Below are 18,998 nucleotides of genomic sequence, written 5' to 3'. Positions count from 1 at the left end.
GGTTATTTAAATCCTACTGGCTTCTCCAATATCTTTTCTTTCTTTCTTTCTTTTTTTTTTTTTTAACTTGGCCTCTTTTTCCATTAATACAAAAGAAATGTCTATTAGTTTTCCAGGGCTTCCCAAACAAATCGCCACAAACGTGGTGGCTTAAAACAACAGGAATTTATTCTCTTGCATCTCTGGAGGCCAGAAGTCCAAAGTCAAGGTGTTGGTAGGGCTGTTCCTCTCCAGAGCTCTAGGGGAGACTCTGTTCTTTGCTTCAAGCTCTCGTGGGCTTTCAGCATCCCCCGGTTTGTAGCTGCGTCACTCCAACAGCTGCCTCTGTCTCCACATGGCTTTCTCCTGTGTGTATCTCCTCTGCGTGTCCACGGGAGTTTTGTCATTGAGTCTGAGGTCCACCCAGATAATACAAGATGATCTCATTTCAAGAATTCAACCTGCTGTGAAATGACCCTGGGTCCTTCCTCTTGTGGGTAGCGAGTGGGGAAGGACTGGATATACCTGTGATTTAATTTTTTTTTCTTTTACCCTCGTCATGAAGAAGATATCAAATCAGCAGCCAGCATCAACTACTTGGGAACCTGGGATGAAGCCCTGCATTCAGCCGAACACGATTCAAAGTGATCTTCCAGGGCCATGAAGAGGTTCTGGAACGCCATAGCTGCCCGGTGGAGGAAGCGCTCCAGAAGTTGCCTGCAGGGTTGCGTCCAGGAACACGCAGTACCCGAAAGCACCGCAGGAGCCGTTGGGCAAGCAGCCGTCCCAGCGGTACTGCTTTGTGCCAGGCAAGTTGATGTTACAGCAGCCAGGCCTTTCTTTCACAAATGTATTCTAGCTCATCTGTGATGAGGTGCTTCCCTTGGATGGAGTCCCGGCACCAGGAAGACTGCTGCTGCCCAAGTGAAAACGAACTTTCTACAGAATGGGTGGTCATGGTCTTGAACCTGGAGGAGATTCCAATCTCTCACTGCCCTCTCCTCCTGCCTGAAGGTGCTGGTGAGGAAGTGGAGAGACAGCGCCAGAAGACCAGGGTCAGAACCTACCTCTTCCAGAGGAGCCAGTGCCACACCGGCTGACTATTCAAATTATTAGGTCATTACTGTCTCCTGAATGGACCCTGACAGATAAAACAGCTTCTGGTCATAGTCTTCCAGAGATATTCTATGGCTGTGCTGTGTGTGTGTGTGTGTGTGTGTGTGTGTGTCTGTCTGTGTGTGTCTGTGTGTATGTGTGTGTGTGACATTTCTTTTGTTGCATAATTAGCAATATTCTGTACAATGTTTTCTTTTTCTTTTTAAATTTCTTTTAATGTTTATTTTTGAGAGAGAGAAAAAAAAGAGAGAGTGGGGGAGGGGAAGACAGAGGGAGACACAGTATCTGAAGCAGTTTCTAGGCTCTGAGCTGTCAGTACAGAGCATGACGCTGGACTCGAACTCACCTACTGTGAGATCATGATGAAAACCTAAGTCCTAAGCTTAACCGTCTGAGCCACCCGGTGCCCCAGTTTTCTTTTCTTTCTTTCTTTTTTTTATAACTCGCCATCATTGCATATAGGCACACATATATTTATCTCATGTTTAACAACTACATAGTATTCTGTTGTACAGATATGTCATCATTTACTTAACCATTTTCCTATTGGAAAATTAGATTATTTCCACTCTTTTCTCCTTACAAATACTACAGTAGTATTTATTTTTTTTTATTAAGAGAGAGGGTGAAAGTGAGCAAGGGCAGAGAGAGAGGGAGCTCACCTGAAGTGGGACTCATGTTCTCCAGAACCCAGGCCTGAGCTCACCCAATAGGGGGCTCATGCTCACAAACCAGGATATCATAACCTGAGTGGAAGTCAGATGTTTAACAACTGAGCCACCCAGGCACCCCCACAGTAGTATTCTTTTTTTTTTTTTTTTTTTGGATGATAGGTTTTTTTTTTTTAATTTATGTTTTATTTTTTTAATTTACATCCAAGTTAGCACATAGTGCAACAATGATTTCAGGAGTAGATTCCTTAATGCCCCTTACACATTTATCCTATCCCCCACCCCACAAGCCCTCCAGTACCCTGTTTGTTCTCCATATTTAAGAGCCTCTTATGTTTTTTCCCCCTCCCTGTTTTTATATTATTTTTGCTTCGTTTCCCTTGTGTCCATCTGTTCTGTGTCTTAAAGACCTCATATGAGTGAAGTCATGTGAATTTGTATTTCTCTGACTGACTAATTTCACTTAGCATAATACCCTCTAGTTCCATCCACGTAGTTGTGAATGACAAGGTTTAATTCTTTTTGATTACAGAGTAATACTCCATTGTATATATATACCACTTCTTTGTTATCCATTCATCCATCGATGGACATTTCAGCTCTTTCCATACTTTGGCTATTGCTGATAGCACTGCTATAAACATTGGGGTGCATGTGCCCCTTCAAAACAGCACACCTGTATCCTGTGGATAAACTCCTAGTCATGCAATTGCTGAGTCGTAGGGTCTTTCTATTTTTAGTTTTTTGAGGAACCTCCATACTGTTTTCCAGAGTGGCTGCACCAGTTTGCATTCCCACCAGCAGGGCAGAAGAGATCCTCTTTCTCTGCATCCTCGCCAACATCTGTTGTTGCCTGTGTTGTTAATGTTAGCCATTCTGACAGGTGTGAGGTAGTATCTCATTGTGGTTTTGATTTGTATTTCCCTGATGATGAGTGATGTGGAGCATTTTTTCATGTGTCAGTTGGCCACCTGGATGTCTCCTTTGGAGAAGTGTCTATTCGTGTCTTTTGCCCATTTCTTCACTGGATTATTTGACTTTTGGGTGTTGAGTTTTATAAATTCTTTATAGATTTTGGATACTACCTCTTTATCTGATATGTGGTTTGCAAATATCTTCTCCCATTCTGTCGGTTGCCTTTTAGTTTTGCTGATTGTTTCCTTCACTGTGCAGAAGATTTTTATTTTGATTAGGTCCCAATAGTTCATTTTTGCTTTTGTTTCTCTTGCCTCTGGAGACATGTTGAGTAAGAAGTTGCTGTGGCCAAGATCAAAGAGATTTTTGCCTTCTTTCTCCTCAAGGATTTTGATGGGTTCCTGTCTTACATTTAGGTCTTTCACCCATTTTGAGTTTATTTTTGTATATGGTGTAAGAAAGTGGTCCAGGTTCATTCTTCTGCATGTCGCTGTCCAGTTTTCCCAGTCCCACTTGCTGAAGAGACTGTCTTTTATTCCATTGGATATTTTTTCCTGCTTTGTCAAAGGCTAGTTGGCCATATGTTTGTGGGTCCATGTCTGGGTTCTCTATTCTGTTCCATTGATCTGAGTGTCTGTTTTTGTGTCAGTACCATACTGTCTTGATGATTATAGCTTTGTAGTATAGCTTGAAGTCCGGGACTATGATGCCTCCTGCTTTGGTTTTCTTTTTCAAGATTGCTTTGGCTATTTGGGTCTTTTCTGGTTCCATACAAATTTTAGGATTGTTTGTTCTAGCTCTGTGAAGAATGCTGGTGTTATTTTGATAGGGATTGCATTGAATATGTAGATTGCTTTGGGTAGTATTGACATTTTAACAATATTTGTTCTTCCTAGTCAGAAGCATGGAATCTTTTTCCATTTTTTTGTGTCTTCTTCAATTTCTTTCATAAGCTTTCTATAGTTATTCAGTGTATAGATTTTCCACCTCTTTGGTTAGATTTATTCCTAGGTATTTTATGGTCTTTTGTGCAACTGTAAATGGGATTGATTCCTTGATTTCTCTTTCTGTTGCTTCATTACTGGTGTATAGGAATGCAACCGATTTCTGTGCATTGATTTTATATACTGCAACTTTGCTGAATTCATGAATTGATTCTAGCAGTTTTTTGGTCGAATCTTTTGGGTTTTCCCTATAGAGTATCATGTCATCTGAGAAGAGTGAAGGCTGACCTTCTCCTGGCCGATTTGGATGCCTTTTATTTCTTTGTGTTGTCTGACTGCAGATGTTAAGACTTCCAATACTGTGTTGAATAACAGTGGTGAGAGCGACATCCCTGTGTTGCGCCTGACCTTAGGGGGGAAAGCGCTCAGTTTTTCTCCATTCAGGATGATATTAGCATTGGGTCTTTCATATATGGATTTTATAATCTCGAGGTATGATCCTTCTATCCCTACCATCTTGAGGATTTTTATCAAGAAAGGATGTTGTATTTCGTTAAATGCTTTCTCTGCATCTATTGAGAGGATCATCTGCTTCTTGTCTTTTATTGATGTGATGAATCACATTGATTGTTTTTGCAGATATTGAACCAGCCCTGCATCTCAGGTATAAATCCCACTTAGTTGTGGTGATTAATTTTTTTAATGTATTGTTGGAGCCGGTTGGCCAATATCTTGTTGAGGATTTTTGCATCCGTGTTCATAAGGGAAATTGGTCTATAGTTCTCTGTTTTAGTGGGGTCTTTGTCTGGTTTTGGAATCAAAGTAATGCTGGCTTCATAGAAAGAGTTTGGAAATTTTCCTTCCATTTCTATTTTTTGGAACAGCTTTAAGAGAATAGGTGTTAACTCTTCCTTAAATGTTTGGTAGAATTCCCCTGGAAAGCCATCTGGCCCTGGACTCTGTGTTTTGGGGAGATTTTTGATTACTAATTCAATTTCTTTCCTGGTTATGGGTCTATTCAAATTTTCTATTTCTTCCTGTTTCAGTTTTGGTAGTGTATATGTTTCTATGAATTTTTCCATTTCTTCCAGATTGCCCATTTTATTGGTGTATAATTGCTCATAATATTCTCCTCTTATTGTTTTTATTTCTGCTGTGTTGGTTGTGATTTCTCCTCTTTCATTCTTGATTTTATTTATTTGGGTCCTTTCCTTTTTCTTTTTGATCAAACTGGGTAGGGGTTTATCAATTTTGTTAATTCCTTCAAAGTACCAGCTTCTGGTTTCATTGATCTGTTCTACTGTTTTTTTGGTTTCAATAGCATTGATTTCTGTTCTAATCTTTATTATTTCCTGACTTCTGCTGTTTTTGGGTTTTATTTGCTGTTCTTTTCTCAGCTTTTTATGGTGTAAGGTTACGTTGTGTATGTGAGACCTTTCTTCCTTCTTTAGGAAGGCCTGGATTGCTATATACTTCCCTCTTATGGCTGCCTTTTTTGTGTCCTATAGGTTTTGGGCTGTGGTGTTATCATTTTCATTGGTTTCCATGCACTTTTCAATTTCCTCTTTAACTTCTTGGTTAGCCCATTCATTCTTTAGTAGGATGTTCTTTAGTCTCCAAGTATTTGTTATTTTTTCAATTTTTTTCTTGTGGTTGATTTTGAGTTTCATAGCGTTGTGGTCTGAAAATATGCATGGTATGATCTTGATCTTTTCATACTTTTGAGGGCTGATCACATCCCAGTATGTGATCTATTCTGGAGAATGTTCCATGTGCACTGGAGGAGAATGTATATTCCGCTGCTTCAGGATGAAATGTTCTGAATATATCTGTTCAGTCCATCTGGTCCAGTGTGTTATTCAAAACCATTGTTTCCTTGTTGATTTTCTGTTTAGATGGTCTGTTCAATGTTGTACATGGGATGTTGAAGTCCCCTACTATTATGGTATTATTATCAATGAGTTTCTTCATGTTTGTGATTAATTGATGTATATATTTGGGTGTGCCACATTTGGAGCATAAATGTTTACAATTGTTAGGTCTTCTTGGTGGATAGACCCCTTAACTATGATATAATGCCCTTCCTCATCTCTTGTTACAGTCTTTATTTTAGAGTCTAGATTGTCTGATAAAAGTATGGCTACTCCAGCTTTCTTTTGTCGACCATTAGCATGATAGATGGTTCTCCATCCTGTTACTTTCAATCTGAAGGTGTCTTTAAGTCTCAAGTGGGTCTCTTGTAAACAGCGTATAGATGGATCTTGTTTTCTTATCCATTCTGTTACCCTATGTCTTTTGACTGGAGCATTTAGATCATTGACATTTAGAGTGAGTACTGAAGATATGAGTTTATTGCCATTATGTTGCTTGTAGAGTTGGAGTTTCTGATGGTGTTCTCTGGTCCTTTCTAGTCTTTGTTGCTTTTGGTATTTATTTATGTATGTATTTAATTTATTTATTTAGTTTTTTCTCCCCTCAGAGAGTCCCCCTTAATATTTCTTGCAGGGCTGGTTTAGTGGTCATGAACTCCTTTAATTTTTGTTTGCTGGGAAACTTTTAATCTCTCCTTCTACTTGGAATGACATCCGTGCTGGAGAAAGAATTCTTGGCTGCATATTTTTCCAATTCAGCCCATTGAATATATCTTGCCACTCCTTTTTGACCTGCCAAGTTTCTGTGGATAGGTCTTCTGCAAACCTGATCTGTCTTCCGTTGTAGATTAAGGACTTTTTTCCCTTTGCTGCTTTCATGATTCTTTCCTTGCCTGAGTCTTTTGTAAATTTGACTATGATATGCCTTGCTGATGGTCTATTTTTGTTGAATCTTATGGGAGTCCTCTGTGCTTCCTGGATTTTGATGTCTATGTCTTTCCCCAGGTTAGGAAAGTTTTCTGCTATGATTTGCTCACATAACCCTTCTACCCCTTTTTCTCTCTTTTCATCTTTTTGGGACCCTTATGATTCTGATGTTGTTCCTTTTTAGTCAGTCATTGATTTCTCTAATTCTTAAATCATGGCCATTTGCCTTAGTCTCCCTCTTTTTTTCTGCTTCATCATTCTCCATTGTTCTCCACATAGCTGATTCTCTGCTCTGCCTCATACATGTTTGTCACCGTGGCATCCTTTCTAGATTGAAGCTTGGTTATAGCGTTTTTTGTTTCATCCTGACTAGATTTTACCTCTTTTATATATGCAGACAAGGGTTTTAATCAATTTTTGACTCCAGCTAGTATTCATATTATCGCAATTCTAAATTCTGGTTCAGACATCTTGCTTGTAACTGTGTTGGTTAAGTCCCTGGCTTTCCTTTCTTCCTCTTCTATCTTTTGGGGTGAATTCCTTCGTTTTGTCTTTTTGAAGGGAGAAAAGGAATTGATAAGGTAAAAAAAAATTAAAATTAAAATATTAGAAACAACACACACACACACAAGTGAAATAAATGATGCTAGATCCTAGGTGTGTTTTAGTCTGGGTGTGGAAAGGGGCTTGATAGATTAGAGAAAAAAGGGGAAAGAAAAAAAAGGAAATCATTTGAAAATTTGAAAAAATACATACACTGAAATAGAATAAAATGAAATGATGGAAGTAAAATAGAGGTTGAACAAATTTACACAAAAGTAAAAAATATAGTAGGAAAAAAATTAAAGAAAAATATTTAATAAAAATTGAAAATAATAATAATTTTTTTCTGTTTCTGTATTTAAGAATAAAAAAGGAAATTGAAAGGATGGACCAGCGAACGGACTGAAATATTATTGAAATTACTTTGTTTTCCCCTAGAAGTCAAACTATGAAGGCATTTATAGTCCGGAGACTAAGCAGCTGGAAGGATTTGTGTTCCTGAAGAGCAAGGTCGGCCCAGTTGGGCGGAGCTTAGTGTAACAGCTCTACTCTCCACTAGATGGTGCTGCTTAGCTTACTGAGGTGGATTGTTGCAGTGGCGCTTGTTGGTGAGTGTGCGCATGCACAGGAGTAGTAAATATGGCATCACCCAGCCACCCAGCCTCTAGTATCAGAATTCTGTTCTGGATCAGCAATCGCACACCCGTCCTTCATTTCAGCTTTCCTCCACTCCCCACTTTTACACTGTCCGTCCTTCGTTTCAGCTTTCCTCCACTCCTCGCTTTTATACTTTCCGTGACCAAGCCCCAGGTAGTACCTCTCTCCCGAGTTTTGTCTCAGATGCGGCTGTTTTCCCCGGCCTCTTACTTCTGAGGGACTGTGGCTTTGACCTGTTCCGCCCCTCTGTGGAGGGTCTCACCGAGCAATGGCTGGGTGCCGGCTGCACCCAGGAACGTTCACGGGACCATGCTGCTGCCGGTGACCAGAGACTGTGGCTGGGTGCCAGCCCACCTCAGAAAAAGTTCACGCGATTGTGTGGCAGCCGCATTTCAGGGATTATGGCAAATCACAACACACATCTGGCAGCAGGCTTCGCCCCCAAGACCTTGTTCCAGCACCAGCAAATGTGGTTGTTCTCCCAGGTCCACTGGGACCTTTGCCTGTGGCGGTCTACACAGCCTCTACCAGATGTCCTCCCAGCCCGGGAACCACCGCTCTCCATGTGGCCTGAAGACCCTGGACTTCACTCCGCTCCCGGGGATTCGCCCTTCTCACCAGAGCACCACCAGGTATTGAGCTGCGGAGTTTCAGACTCTGCGCTCCCCCTGTTTTTAGAGTCTTAATAGAATTTAAACCCTCTCCTTTCTCCTTTCTCCCTTTTTAGTTTAGTCTCTGTGGCTGTTTCCAATTTTCCACTTTCTCTCCAGCTGCTTTTGGGGGGGGGGGTGCTTTTCCCATACTCTCCCTCCCACCCCGGTCTCCGTCCTCTCTCTGCAAGCAAAAACAGCTCTCTGCCCTCCGCAGCTTCTCTCTGCCCCAGTTCACCTTTCCGTGCCGCGTTCCTGCTGAGTTCTGTGGTTCAGGTTGTGCAGATTGTTGTGTTAATCTTCGGATCAGTTTTCGGTGTGCAGGATGGTTTAGTGTTGGACTGGCTGTATTTCATGGATGTGAGAGGCAAAAAAACCTTCCCTGCTGTTCTGCTCTCTTGGCTCCTCCCCCCACCCCCAGTAGTAGTCTTATTTGTGAGGTCCATATGCCCACGTGCAAGCATATCTTATCTGGAAAATCATTTCCTGGAAAAGATTCTACCTTCTTAAATTCTCTCCAAACTATCTCCATGCTGCCTTCTTCCACCATATCACAGGTATTTTTCATTAAAAAAAATAATAATATATATAGTGTTTTTTATTAATTAGAATTAAGAAAGCATTTTGCATGTAAAATCCATGAAAAACATAATCCAGGGAAAATTATCATCAGATATTTGAGACAGGAATGCCTACACACACACACACACACACACACACACACACACACTTTTTCCCAGAATTTAAGTTTCTTCTTGAGAATCCATTATGCACTTTCTAAAGTTAATAACATTTTCCTCATACTTGCATCAAACTGACTGCTAAAATAATAACATAAAAACAGATGAAAATATTTTAGTACATTGTGAATTCCACCTATATATAACTTGATTGATCATTTTATTCTTGTAGCAGTTAACTGGCTGTATCAGGTGCTGTCTCTGACATTTACACTTCTTGTATTAGTGTATCTGTTTTCTTGATCACCAAAATATCTTTCACTTTTCCTTTTCCTATTCTCTATCCATTCAATCATCATGTCCTATTTTTCTTTTTTATTTACCTTTTTAAAAATATTTATTTTTGAGAGAGAGAGAAACTGAGCAGGGGAGGGGCATAGAGAGAGAGAGAGAGAGAGGGACAGAGGATCTGAGGTGGGCTCTGTACTTATAGCAGACAGCCCAATTTGGGACTCAAACTCACAAATCGTGAGATCATGACCTGGGCCGAAGTTGGACACTTAACTGACTGAGTCACCCAGGTGCCCCATTATTTTCCTTTTTTTGAATTGAGGTATACTGAGATATAATTTCTATACAGTGAAATTCACACTATTAGGTGCACAGTTTTGATAAATATATGTAGCTCTGTAACCACCACCATGATAAAAATACTATATAAAATATTTTCCCATACCCAGAAAGTTCCATGTGCCCCTTTGTAGGCAACTCCTTCCCATACCCTAGCATCTGGTAACTATTGGTCTGATTTCTGTATCAATGCCTTTGAATTTACCAGAATGTCCTATCCATGAATCATACAGTGTGTAGTTTGACTTCTTTCACTTAGCATAAGGCTTTTGAAATTCATCCGTGTTGTAGTATCGGTTTATTCCTTTTTATTGCATGGTGTTTTGTTTATGAATGTACACTTTACCAATTTACTAGTCAATACTCCCAATTTTGGTGATTATGAGTAATGTTGCTCTAAACATTCCTGTCAGAGCATTTGTGTGGACTCCTGTTTTAGTTTTCTTGAGTAAATACCTAGTAGGAAAATGACTGGGTTGAATCATAAGTATATATTTAATTTTGTAATAAATCGCCAAACCCTTTTCCAAAGTGGCTTGCTTGGCATCCTCCCCAACATTTGGCCTTTTTTATTTCTGATGGAATTACTGCACTTGTCTCTGCAATGATCTCTTAGTTCTATGCCTTCCAAACTCTGATCCGTCCCTCAAATGAGCCTCTAAAATGCTCTCCACTCTTAAGTAGTCTGACTTCCTGGGGATAAAGTCCAAACTCTTCAGCCTGACACACACAAGGGTCTTGAAGCACTGAGGTCCTTCCTCACCCACCCTCCCTGCCACATTCATTTCCACTCAGGCAGCTGGACACTGGCTCCAAGTTGCAGAGTTGGCCCCTCTTTCCTAACTCAGTGCTTCTGGGTAGCCTAATGCAGCTGTTTGGGCAGAGCATTTATTTGCTATTTTGAATTCCCAGCATGAATACACTCCATGAATTTTGGGTAAATTTATCCAACTGAGTGTGTCTACCAGGTACTTTTTTTTTCCAACTATTTTTTATGAAAATTTTCAAAAACTTGAGAAAGTTGAAAAATTAGTACAATGAACATCCAGATTCAGTTCAACAGTTGTTCACATTCTGTTATGTTTGATCCCTTTATCTATCTACCATGCATTCATTTTTTCCTCCCCCTGCCCTCCTCTCTCTTCCCCTTCTGATTTCCCTCCCCCTCCCCTACCCGCTCCCCTCCTCCCCCTCCCTCCTTCTTCTTCTTCTGCTTCTGCTTCTCCTCCTCCTCCTCCTCCTCTTTCTCCTTTTCCTCCTCTTCCTACTTTTGCTAAACCATTTCAGATTTCAGATGTTTGCTAAACCATTAGCAAAATACACTGCAAGTGTATGTATCTCCTAAAAATTAGAGCAACCTCATTTGTAACTACACCATTACTTTACCCAAAATAAATTTAAGACCCCTTCTAATATTGTCTAATACTCTCTGTATTCAGAGTTTTGTAATTATCCTCAAGATATATTTCACCTCATTTTCCAAGCCAAGCTCCAATCAAGCATCATACAATGCATTTATCTACCAGTGAATGTTTAACTTTGATTGAGTCTCGTTTTGCCCAACTACCTGTTTCTTAACCTTGGTGACTCAATTCTTTCCCTGCCCTTTTAAGAAATCTCCCATGAACCCCCAGTTCCATTCAAGTTCCCTTTGCCTGCTGTACTTCCATGAAGCCTATGCTTAAAACTACTGGAGATTTGACATTTTGTATCACAAACCTTTTGTTGAACTTTTCTATTTCCCCAATTAGACTCTGAGCAGAGTGCATGTTGAAGGCAAAAAATGGGTGTTCTTTGCCTTCCTGCTAGATGACAATTGCTCAATACACATTTAAAGACTAAACGATGGAATACAGTTCTTTAATCCCTCCCTGTGAAGAGCTGCAATAAATAAATGGACACTGAGGCCTGGGGCCAGGAAGAAGAGGGAAAAGGGCAGGGAAGATAAAGGTTTTAGAGGTCATTCTAAATATAGAATACTGCTTGGAGAGCTTTGAATATGAATTGTATACTTCTTCCCCTCTCTCAGTAGGTGAAACACTAGGTGTTTACCTTTAACTAGAGATAAACATAGAGTCTAGCAGTCCCATAAATACTTTTGGCCAGATAATTCTCGAGAAAGAATTATAAACACAAAAATCAAGGCTACTGCAAGCCAGTGGTCCATTTCTGTTTACACAGCTGTTCTACTGCTGCTTTTAATGTATTTTTAAGGAAACATCCACTCCCAGTGGGTCCCTAGATTGGGCCATGACTAACACTTTATGCCCCTGGTCACTGAAGAAAATGACAATTCATCCACTTTGAACTTTAGGGATGAAGTTTCTCCCTGAATATTAGCCTTTTTGGCAGTTAAATTTTCATCTTTGTGGCAAACTTTTTCAGTAAACTTGTTTGAGATACTTCCTTCTTCTCCACTTCCCATCATCTGTAGGATTACTTTCAGGATCCCACGTTAACTTTGATTCCAAAGTGACTCAGAAGCTGCACACCAAAACTATTTTAGGTGGAGTGTTTCCTCCTGAGTCACCTTGTCCCCTGGTAGCAAGCATCCTGCGGATTTCCTCAGCTCTGCCGTGGAGAACAGGAAGCCAACGCCAGAAGCAGCCAATAAGCACAGCAGCCAGAGACTCTTCCTGGTTCCTGGAGGACCAGCAAGAAAATCCTGATTTAGTAAGAACTCCTTGGCAAGAAAATTGGGAGTTTACTGGAGACAAATGGCTTCAGGAATATTTTTTTTTTTATGAGTACACATATTTTTTTCAGGAGGCAGGTTATAAAAGAGTGTTCTTAGAAATGAACTTAAGTACATTTTTGGTTTTTTTAGTTGTCCAGGGAGACTTCATTAGATGTTTGTATTAATGGGATAACCAAAATAAGGACATTACTCAACTCCCCCTTTGACAATTTTTAAAACGTTTATTTATTTACTTTGAGAGAGCAGAGCATGTGCCGGAGTGGGGGAGGGGCAGAGAGACAGGGAGAGAGAGAATCCCAAGCAGGCTCCGCACTGTCAACACAGAGCCCTACGTGGTCACTTAACTGACAGAGCCACCCGGGTGCCCCTCCCTTTTAAATAATTTTATCAAGTTTTCCAGCCTGTCATATTCTCTTCATTCACTTCTGTCACTCTTACTGAACAATCTTCCAGATGACAATTAGCCCTGCTCTTCCTCAAGTCTTCATAACTACCTGTGACGAAAACATCACTGGAGACATCTTTCTGGGCTTGACTAAGATTGGGGAATATTAGTCATGCGTGTTGCCCTTCCATGACCCTGTCTCCACAGCAGACATCAATAATCGATCTAACTAACCTATCTGGCCTGTGTATCTCTCTAACTGAAACCAGCGTGTCTTTAAAATAATATTGTAGGCAGCCACTACCAATGAATCAGAATATCCAAATTCAAAACCCATTTGCAATGAAGAGGGGATTGATGCACAGAAGTGTATCAGGCAAGGGTAGATGAAGAGTCCAAAGAATATAAAAGTCTTGGACTTAACGTCTAATAGTTGAGCAAGTTTAAATTTTTTTTCTTAGATCCATTTTTTTTCACATGCAAAATGAGATTAATAATGCCTTTGCCTCAGTGTCGTTGAGCTCATTTTTTGTTTTAATGTATGTCAGAGCTTCTAACACTATTTCTAGCTCAAAAAAGAGATATTCATTAGATACCAATTCATCATTATTTTGAGGGACACCCTGTTTAGGGGTGACCATTCAGCTCAGACACTAAAATTTACTGGAAGCAATAGCATTGAAACAAGATAGAAATTGGTCAACAATTTCTATTCTCTGTAAACTTAAAAAAAAAAGGTATTCCTAGTTACTCCTCTTCAAAGTGAAAAATATGAACAATAAAAACCTTTACAAAATCTCAACTAAACCCTTTTGATTCTTTTTTCCAATCCTCTTGCCTCCCACCCTGCCTCACCAGTCACTCCCATGGCCACACCTTATGTTAATCTGCTGGGGCTCTTATAACAAAATACCACAGACTAGTGGGTTTAAACAACAGAAATTTATTTTCTCACAGTAATGGAAGACAGAAGTCCCAAATCAAGATGTTGATAGGTTTGCTTTCTCCTGAGACCTCTCTCCTTGGCTTACAGATGGCTGCCTTCTTTTGTCCGATGAAGGTCTTTTCTCTGTGCACCTGGGTATCTCTTTGTGTGTTCAAATTTCCTCCTTTTATAAGGACACACGTCAGATTGGATTAGGGCCCATCCTACCAACCTTGTTTTAACTTAATTACCACTTTAAAGGCCCTATCTCCCAAATAGAGTCACAATCTGAGGTTATAAGATTTAGTGCTTCAACATATGAATTTTGAGGGGACACAATTCAGTCTATAATATACTGTTAGACTTTATCTTCATCAATTTTGGAAACATCTTAATCTCAAATTCCAGTATCCCGCTTCTCAGTCACTAAATTCTATCTTTCTACCACTTTCTCTTTCTGCTACCCCAAACCAGTAATTCTTCAACCACACTGGGACACAGTCTCCAAATACAGCCTTTTTTATTTGAACTGTTCTTCACATTCTCTTATGTCCTTACTTGCCTTCTTTCTTGCACTAAGTTCCACAGTCCATCAATGTAATCACTCTCTTACATACATTCTTGAGTCCTTTGCCCCTCTCTCCTCATGGTACTTGTCTAGCAGAATACCAATCCTGGTGATTCCAGCTTTCTTTCTACTCTCCCCGCACCTCTGGAGCTAAACTTCACTAGAAAAAACACTCAGTTATGTTGCCTAGTCTCACCATAAATTCATGACCTCATTGGGCCCTCCCTGCCTGCTGGTGATCCTGCCACATTGCTGTAGACTATTCACCATCCTAGGCAACTGTTTCATACCTTTTTCTCTTTCTCCAAACCTTTAATACTCTCTCCCACTCTCATTCTTGGCTGGTAAACCTGCTTCCTGTTTCACTGAGAAAACAAAAGCAATCAGAAATTCCCACTACTTTCAATCCCATCTGTTCAGTCTTCCCTTCTGTGAGTAGGACTGAAGTGTCCAGGCTGTTAAGACCAGCTCCTCTATCCGTGTGCATGCTCCCACCCCTTCTCATTCGAGGACATGTTCCAACAATTCTCTCCTTTCTCTCTTGCATCATCAAACCCTACCTCCCCTCCCCCACTCTCAACAAGAACATGCCCATCAACGTATGGACATGCTATAATTTTTCCCATTAAAAGTTTCCCTTGACTTCCACTTTACCTCCAGCTATTGCCTCATTTTTCTGCTCTCCTTGGAGTAAAACTCCAAAAGAACTCCCTTTGTCTCTCTTTCCAATTCCTCTCTTTCCATTCTCTCATGAACCCATTCCAGTTACACTCCCATGTCTATTGCACCATCAGAGTTTCTCTTATCAAGGTCATTGGTGACCTCCACGTTGTTAAATCCAATAGCCAACTCTCAGTCCTCCCATATTACTTGCTCTATAGGCAGCATTTGACTCACTTGATTACTTTTTCCTAAGCTAGAAACTCAACTTTTAGGATAAGCTTCTGGTTTTTCTTCTAACTCACTGGCCACTTCCCAGTCTCCTTTACTGGCTCCCTGTCATTCCCTCAAACTGAAGTCACTGGACTACCCAGGACTCGTCCTTGGGACTCTTTTCTGTCTACACTTATTCTTGTACTGTTTTATGGCTTTAAATACCATTCAAATGCTGACAACTGTCATATACTCCATCCCACATCTCTCCCCTAAACTTCATATTTGTATATCTACTGCCTAATTGACATCTCCACTTGGATTTTAATAAGTATCTCAACACTTGGAATGTCTGAAACTTACCACCTCATCTTCCCCCTCCCAAACCTGCTCAACCTGTTGTTTTGTTCATTTCAGTTAATGACAATTTCATTTTTCGAGTTGCTTGGGCCTTGAACTACGTAGTCCTCTTTTTTTTTTTTAATTTTTTAAAATGTTTTTTATTTATTTTTGAGAGAGAGAGAGAGAGAGAGAGAGAGAGAGAACGAGTGGGGGAGGGGCAGAGAGAGAGAGAGGAAGACACATAATCCAAAGCAGGCTCCAGGTTCTGAGTTGTCAGCACAGAGCCCAACGCAGGGCTTGAACTTGTGAACCACCAGGTCATGACCTGAGTTGAAGTCAGATGCTTAACTGAATGAGCCACCCAGGCACCCCCCCCCCCGATATAGTCATCTTTGATGCCTCTTTTTCTCTTATACTCAATCCAGTCTGTCACCAAATACTGTTGATTCTGTCTTAAAAACATGCAGGGGTACCTGGCTGGCTCAGTCAGTAGAGCATGCGACTCTTGATCTCAGGGTAATGAGTTTGAACTCCACATTGGGTGTAGAGGTTACTTAAAATAAAATCCTTAAAAAAAATACATACAGAATCCAACCTTTTCTTACCATCTCTGCTACTTCTGTCATGGTCTAAGCCACTATTATCTCTTACCTGGATTAATGACATGACTTCAGAACTCATCTCCTTTCTTTCAGCTGGATCCTTTACAACCTATTCACAACACAGCAGCCCTGGTGAGCCTTTTAATATAGCAAGTCATTTTCCTACTCGAAACTAATCTCAGATGTTACTACTTTTCCCCTCTTGCACTTGGCTCCAGCCACAGCGGTCTCTTTGCCAGAATTAACTTCTACCTCGGGGTTTTTGCACACTTGCCATTCTGTCTGCCTAGAATGCTTTCCCCCAATTTCCCTGTATGCCTCACACTCTCTGCTTCCTTCAAATCTTTACTCAGATGTCACCTTCCCAGTAAAGTCTTTCCTGACCACTCTGTTCGAAATGATATCCCCAACCCCATTCTCTGGCACTCCTACTTGTCCTTTTCTTGATTTATTTTAGCCACACTTATCATTACCTGACAAGCTGTATTTTTTTTTTTTTTTTTTTTTTTTTTTTTTTTTTTTTTTATAGTTAGTCTTCCCACAGTAGAACGTAAGCTCTACAAGGACAAGGATTTTGGACTGTTGTGCTCACGGATCCATCTCTCCCCACCTCTTAGAACAGTGCCTAGCACATAGGAGGTGCTCAATAAATATTCAGCCAGAACTGTTGCTTTTCCCATCATCTTAAGTGTTCAAGTAAATATGATTTTAGTTTGCTTCTATGTCCCTGGGGGGGAAAAAAAAGATTTAATGACTAGACTTTGTGATACACTTTGCTGGAAAACACTGTACAAAACAGAATACAACAAAACAAAACAAAACAAAATCACATTTACCAGGGGGTACCAAGTAATCTCTTTGGAACCCATCATAGAATAAGACTGTTAGTTTCTAGGTTTGTTTTATTTGAATCCAAAAGTGGTTCAAATATCTCAGTTTTTGAAAATAAGCACTTTAAATATAATATAATTTAAAATTATTTATATAAAAATAAGTTTTTATTCTCTTGAGTTAAAAGTATATATATTGCTAGAATATTAGTACTCTCTGGAGGACACCAGAAAATTACTGTAAACACTCTGGGATCAAGATTTTAAGAGCTTATGATACAGATATTATTTGGGTACCAAGAGAAGATAAATAAACAGACTTTATTTCTGATCTCTGTACTATTTTGACAATTAAGTCCCTCTAACTTCCCTCCTCCTCCTCCTCCTCCTTCTTCTTCTTCTTCTTTTAATGTTTATTTATTTTTGAGAGAGAGAGAGCACGTGCATGTGTGTGCACAAGTAGGGGAGGGGCAAAGAGTCGGGGAGAGAGGATCCCAAGTGGGCTCTGAGCTGACAGTAGCAAGCCCCATGGTGGCTCAAATTCATGAGCCATAAGATCATGACCTGAGCTGAAGTTGGATGCTCAATGAACTGAGCCACACAGGTGTCCCATTTCTTTTTATTATTACTGGTGGCTCCTATTTATTGCCTATTCCTTCCATATCACCTGACACTGTGGTTTGCACACATAATCTTGTTTAATCTCCACATTACTCTTCTGAGGAAGGTAACTTTTTTTTTAAATTCCCATTTCATAGATGAGGAAGTTGAGATTAAGAAAGTTAAGTTGAGCAGGGTTCTGACGTTACCAATAAAGGAGCGGCAACAAGGCCGGGCAATCCTTGAGTTCCTTACCACCACTGTCTACATCACTTTTAACATATTAGTGTCAGAATTCCTTCCCTTAATCCTTTCCTCATGCCATCCAAATTGGAGGAGATCTGTGACTCTTTCAATTTAAGACAATCATTTGGAATGGAGAATTCTTAAATCCTTGTTTCAAACTTATTGCTCATAAAGTCTTAATCAAATTACCCCAATTCTTTTACCCGTTTTCCTAAACAGTAAGAAAGATATGAATTTAATTCTGTTATTTTTCAGAGAGATAGTAATAACAGGTATGAACTCTTAGAAGGAAAGCTTTACTGGTATTACAACAGTAAACTCACCAACAGTGTTATCTTGTTTTTCTCACTCACCAGCCTGTCTCTTTCTTTGTTCTTTTTGTGGCCCCTACAGTTTGAACAAAGTTTGGTGATAGTGAGCACAAAATAAAGAACATTGAATAAAAGGCTGGTATATAAAATCAGGATATCTGAGCAAGCGCACCACATACTATGCTATGATATAAACTCTCTTGTTCACTGTTGGATGAAATTTGCCAGATTCAGTTCCAACCCCCACAACCCCAACTTCCTTCTTAAAATTATGCTCAGGGTTAAGTCTTCAGTTTTCTAATCCGGAGGAAAATGACTTATTTTAAAATGCAGTAAAAACACCGCATTCCTTTGGCACAGGATGAAGACCAGCTCAGCTCTTCAGCCGTTGATCATTGTCTATTGTTCTCCAAACAGTAAACCACTATTTCACACCAAGAGACTGTGAGCGGCAGTTCTGGCTGAGTCCTGAGCTTTTCATGAATATGAAGTAAAGGGCTCTGACCCAGAAAGTGGTAGGTAATCTCAAAGAGAAAAAAAAAAAAAAAAAAAAAAAAAGGACAGGTAGGAAGAAAATTAGGTTTTATGTAATTCTACACTCTTGAAATCTCCTGCAGGTTCTGAGCAGGGTAAAATGGGGTCTCGGAAATGTGGAGGCTGCCTAAGTGGTCTGCTGATTCCGCTTGCACTTTGGAGTATAATTGTGAATATATTACTGTATTTCCCAAATGGGCAAACTTCCTATGCATCCAGCAATAAACTCACCAACTACGTGTGGTATTTTGAAGGAATCTGTTTCTCAGGTGTCATGGTAAGTGTGACTTTGGAGACTTGGGATTGCAAAGGGGGATGTTTTTACTAAGAATTGTCTTGTTCCTAGCAGAAATGATGAATAATGGAAAAATCATTCTACTAATCCTGGGTTTGGGATTTGGAAGATGGGTGGGGGTAGAGAGGCTGGTAGTCCGTGAGGACTTTGGAGGGCAGCTTTGTTTTCGGTAAGCTGCCCATTTATGTCACTCATGCAATGTAGGA

General features: G+C 40.1%; 1 protein-coding gene and 1 pseudogene across 3 annotated transcripts in view; one reads left to right on the top strand and one right to left on the bottom strand.

Moving 5' to 3' along the window:
• Nucleotides 1-572: 572 nt before the first annotated feature.
• LOC131513101 (SREBP regulating gene protein-like) lies at nucleotides 573-7,588 on the bottom strand (annotated as a pseudogene).
• Nucleotides 7,589-18,267: 10,679 nt separating this feature from the next.
• Nucleotides 18,268-18,998, top strand: part of TM4SF18 (transmembrane 4 L six family member 18) — a 31,082-nt gene continuing 30,351 nt past the window's right edge. Inside the window, exons 1-2 of one of the 3 annotated variants that reach the window (XM_058730184.1) lie at nucleotides 18,268-18,478; nucleotides 18,581-18,774. In XM_058730184.1, the coding sequence (XP_058586167.1) occupies nucleotides 18,598-18,774 (177 nt within the window). In that variant the 5' untranslated portion in view covers nucleotides 18,268-18,478; nucleotides 18,581-18,597. The remainder of the gene's footprint in view (nucleotides 18,479-18,580; nucleotides 18,775-18,998) is intronic. The other 2 variants (XM_058730185.1, XM_058730183.1) reach the window with 2 other exon arrangements.

The sequence above is a fragment of the Neofelis nebulosa genome, chromosome 5 (assembly GCF_028018385.1).
Source record: "Neofelis nebulosa isolate mNeoNeb1 chromosome 5, mNeoNeb1.pri, whole genome shotgun sequence".
Lineage (NCBI taxonomy): Eukaryota > Metazoa > Chordata > Mammalia > Carnivora > Felidae > Neofelis > Neofelis nebulosa.
This window is presented reverse-complemented; position numbering and strand designations above follow the sequence as displayed.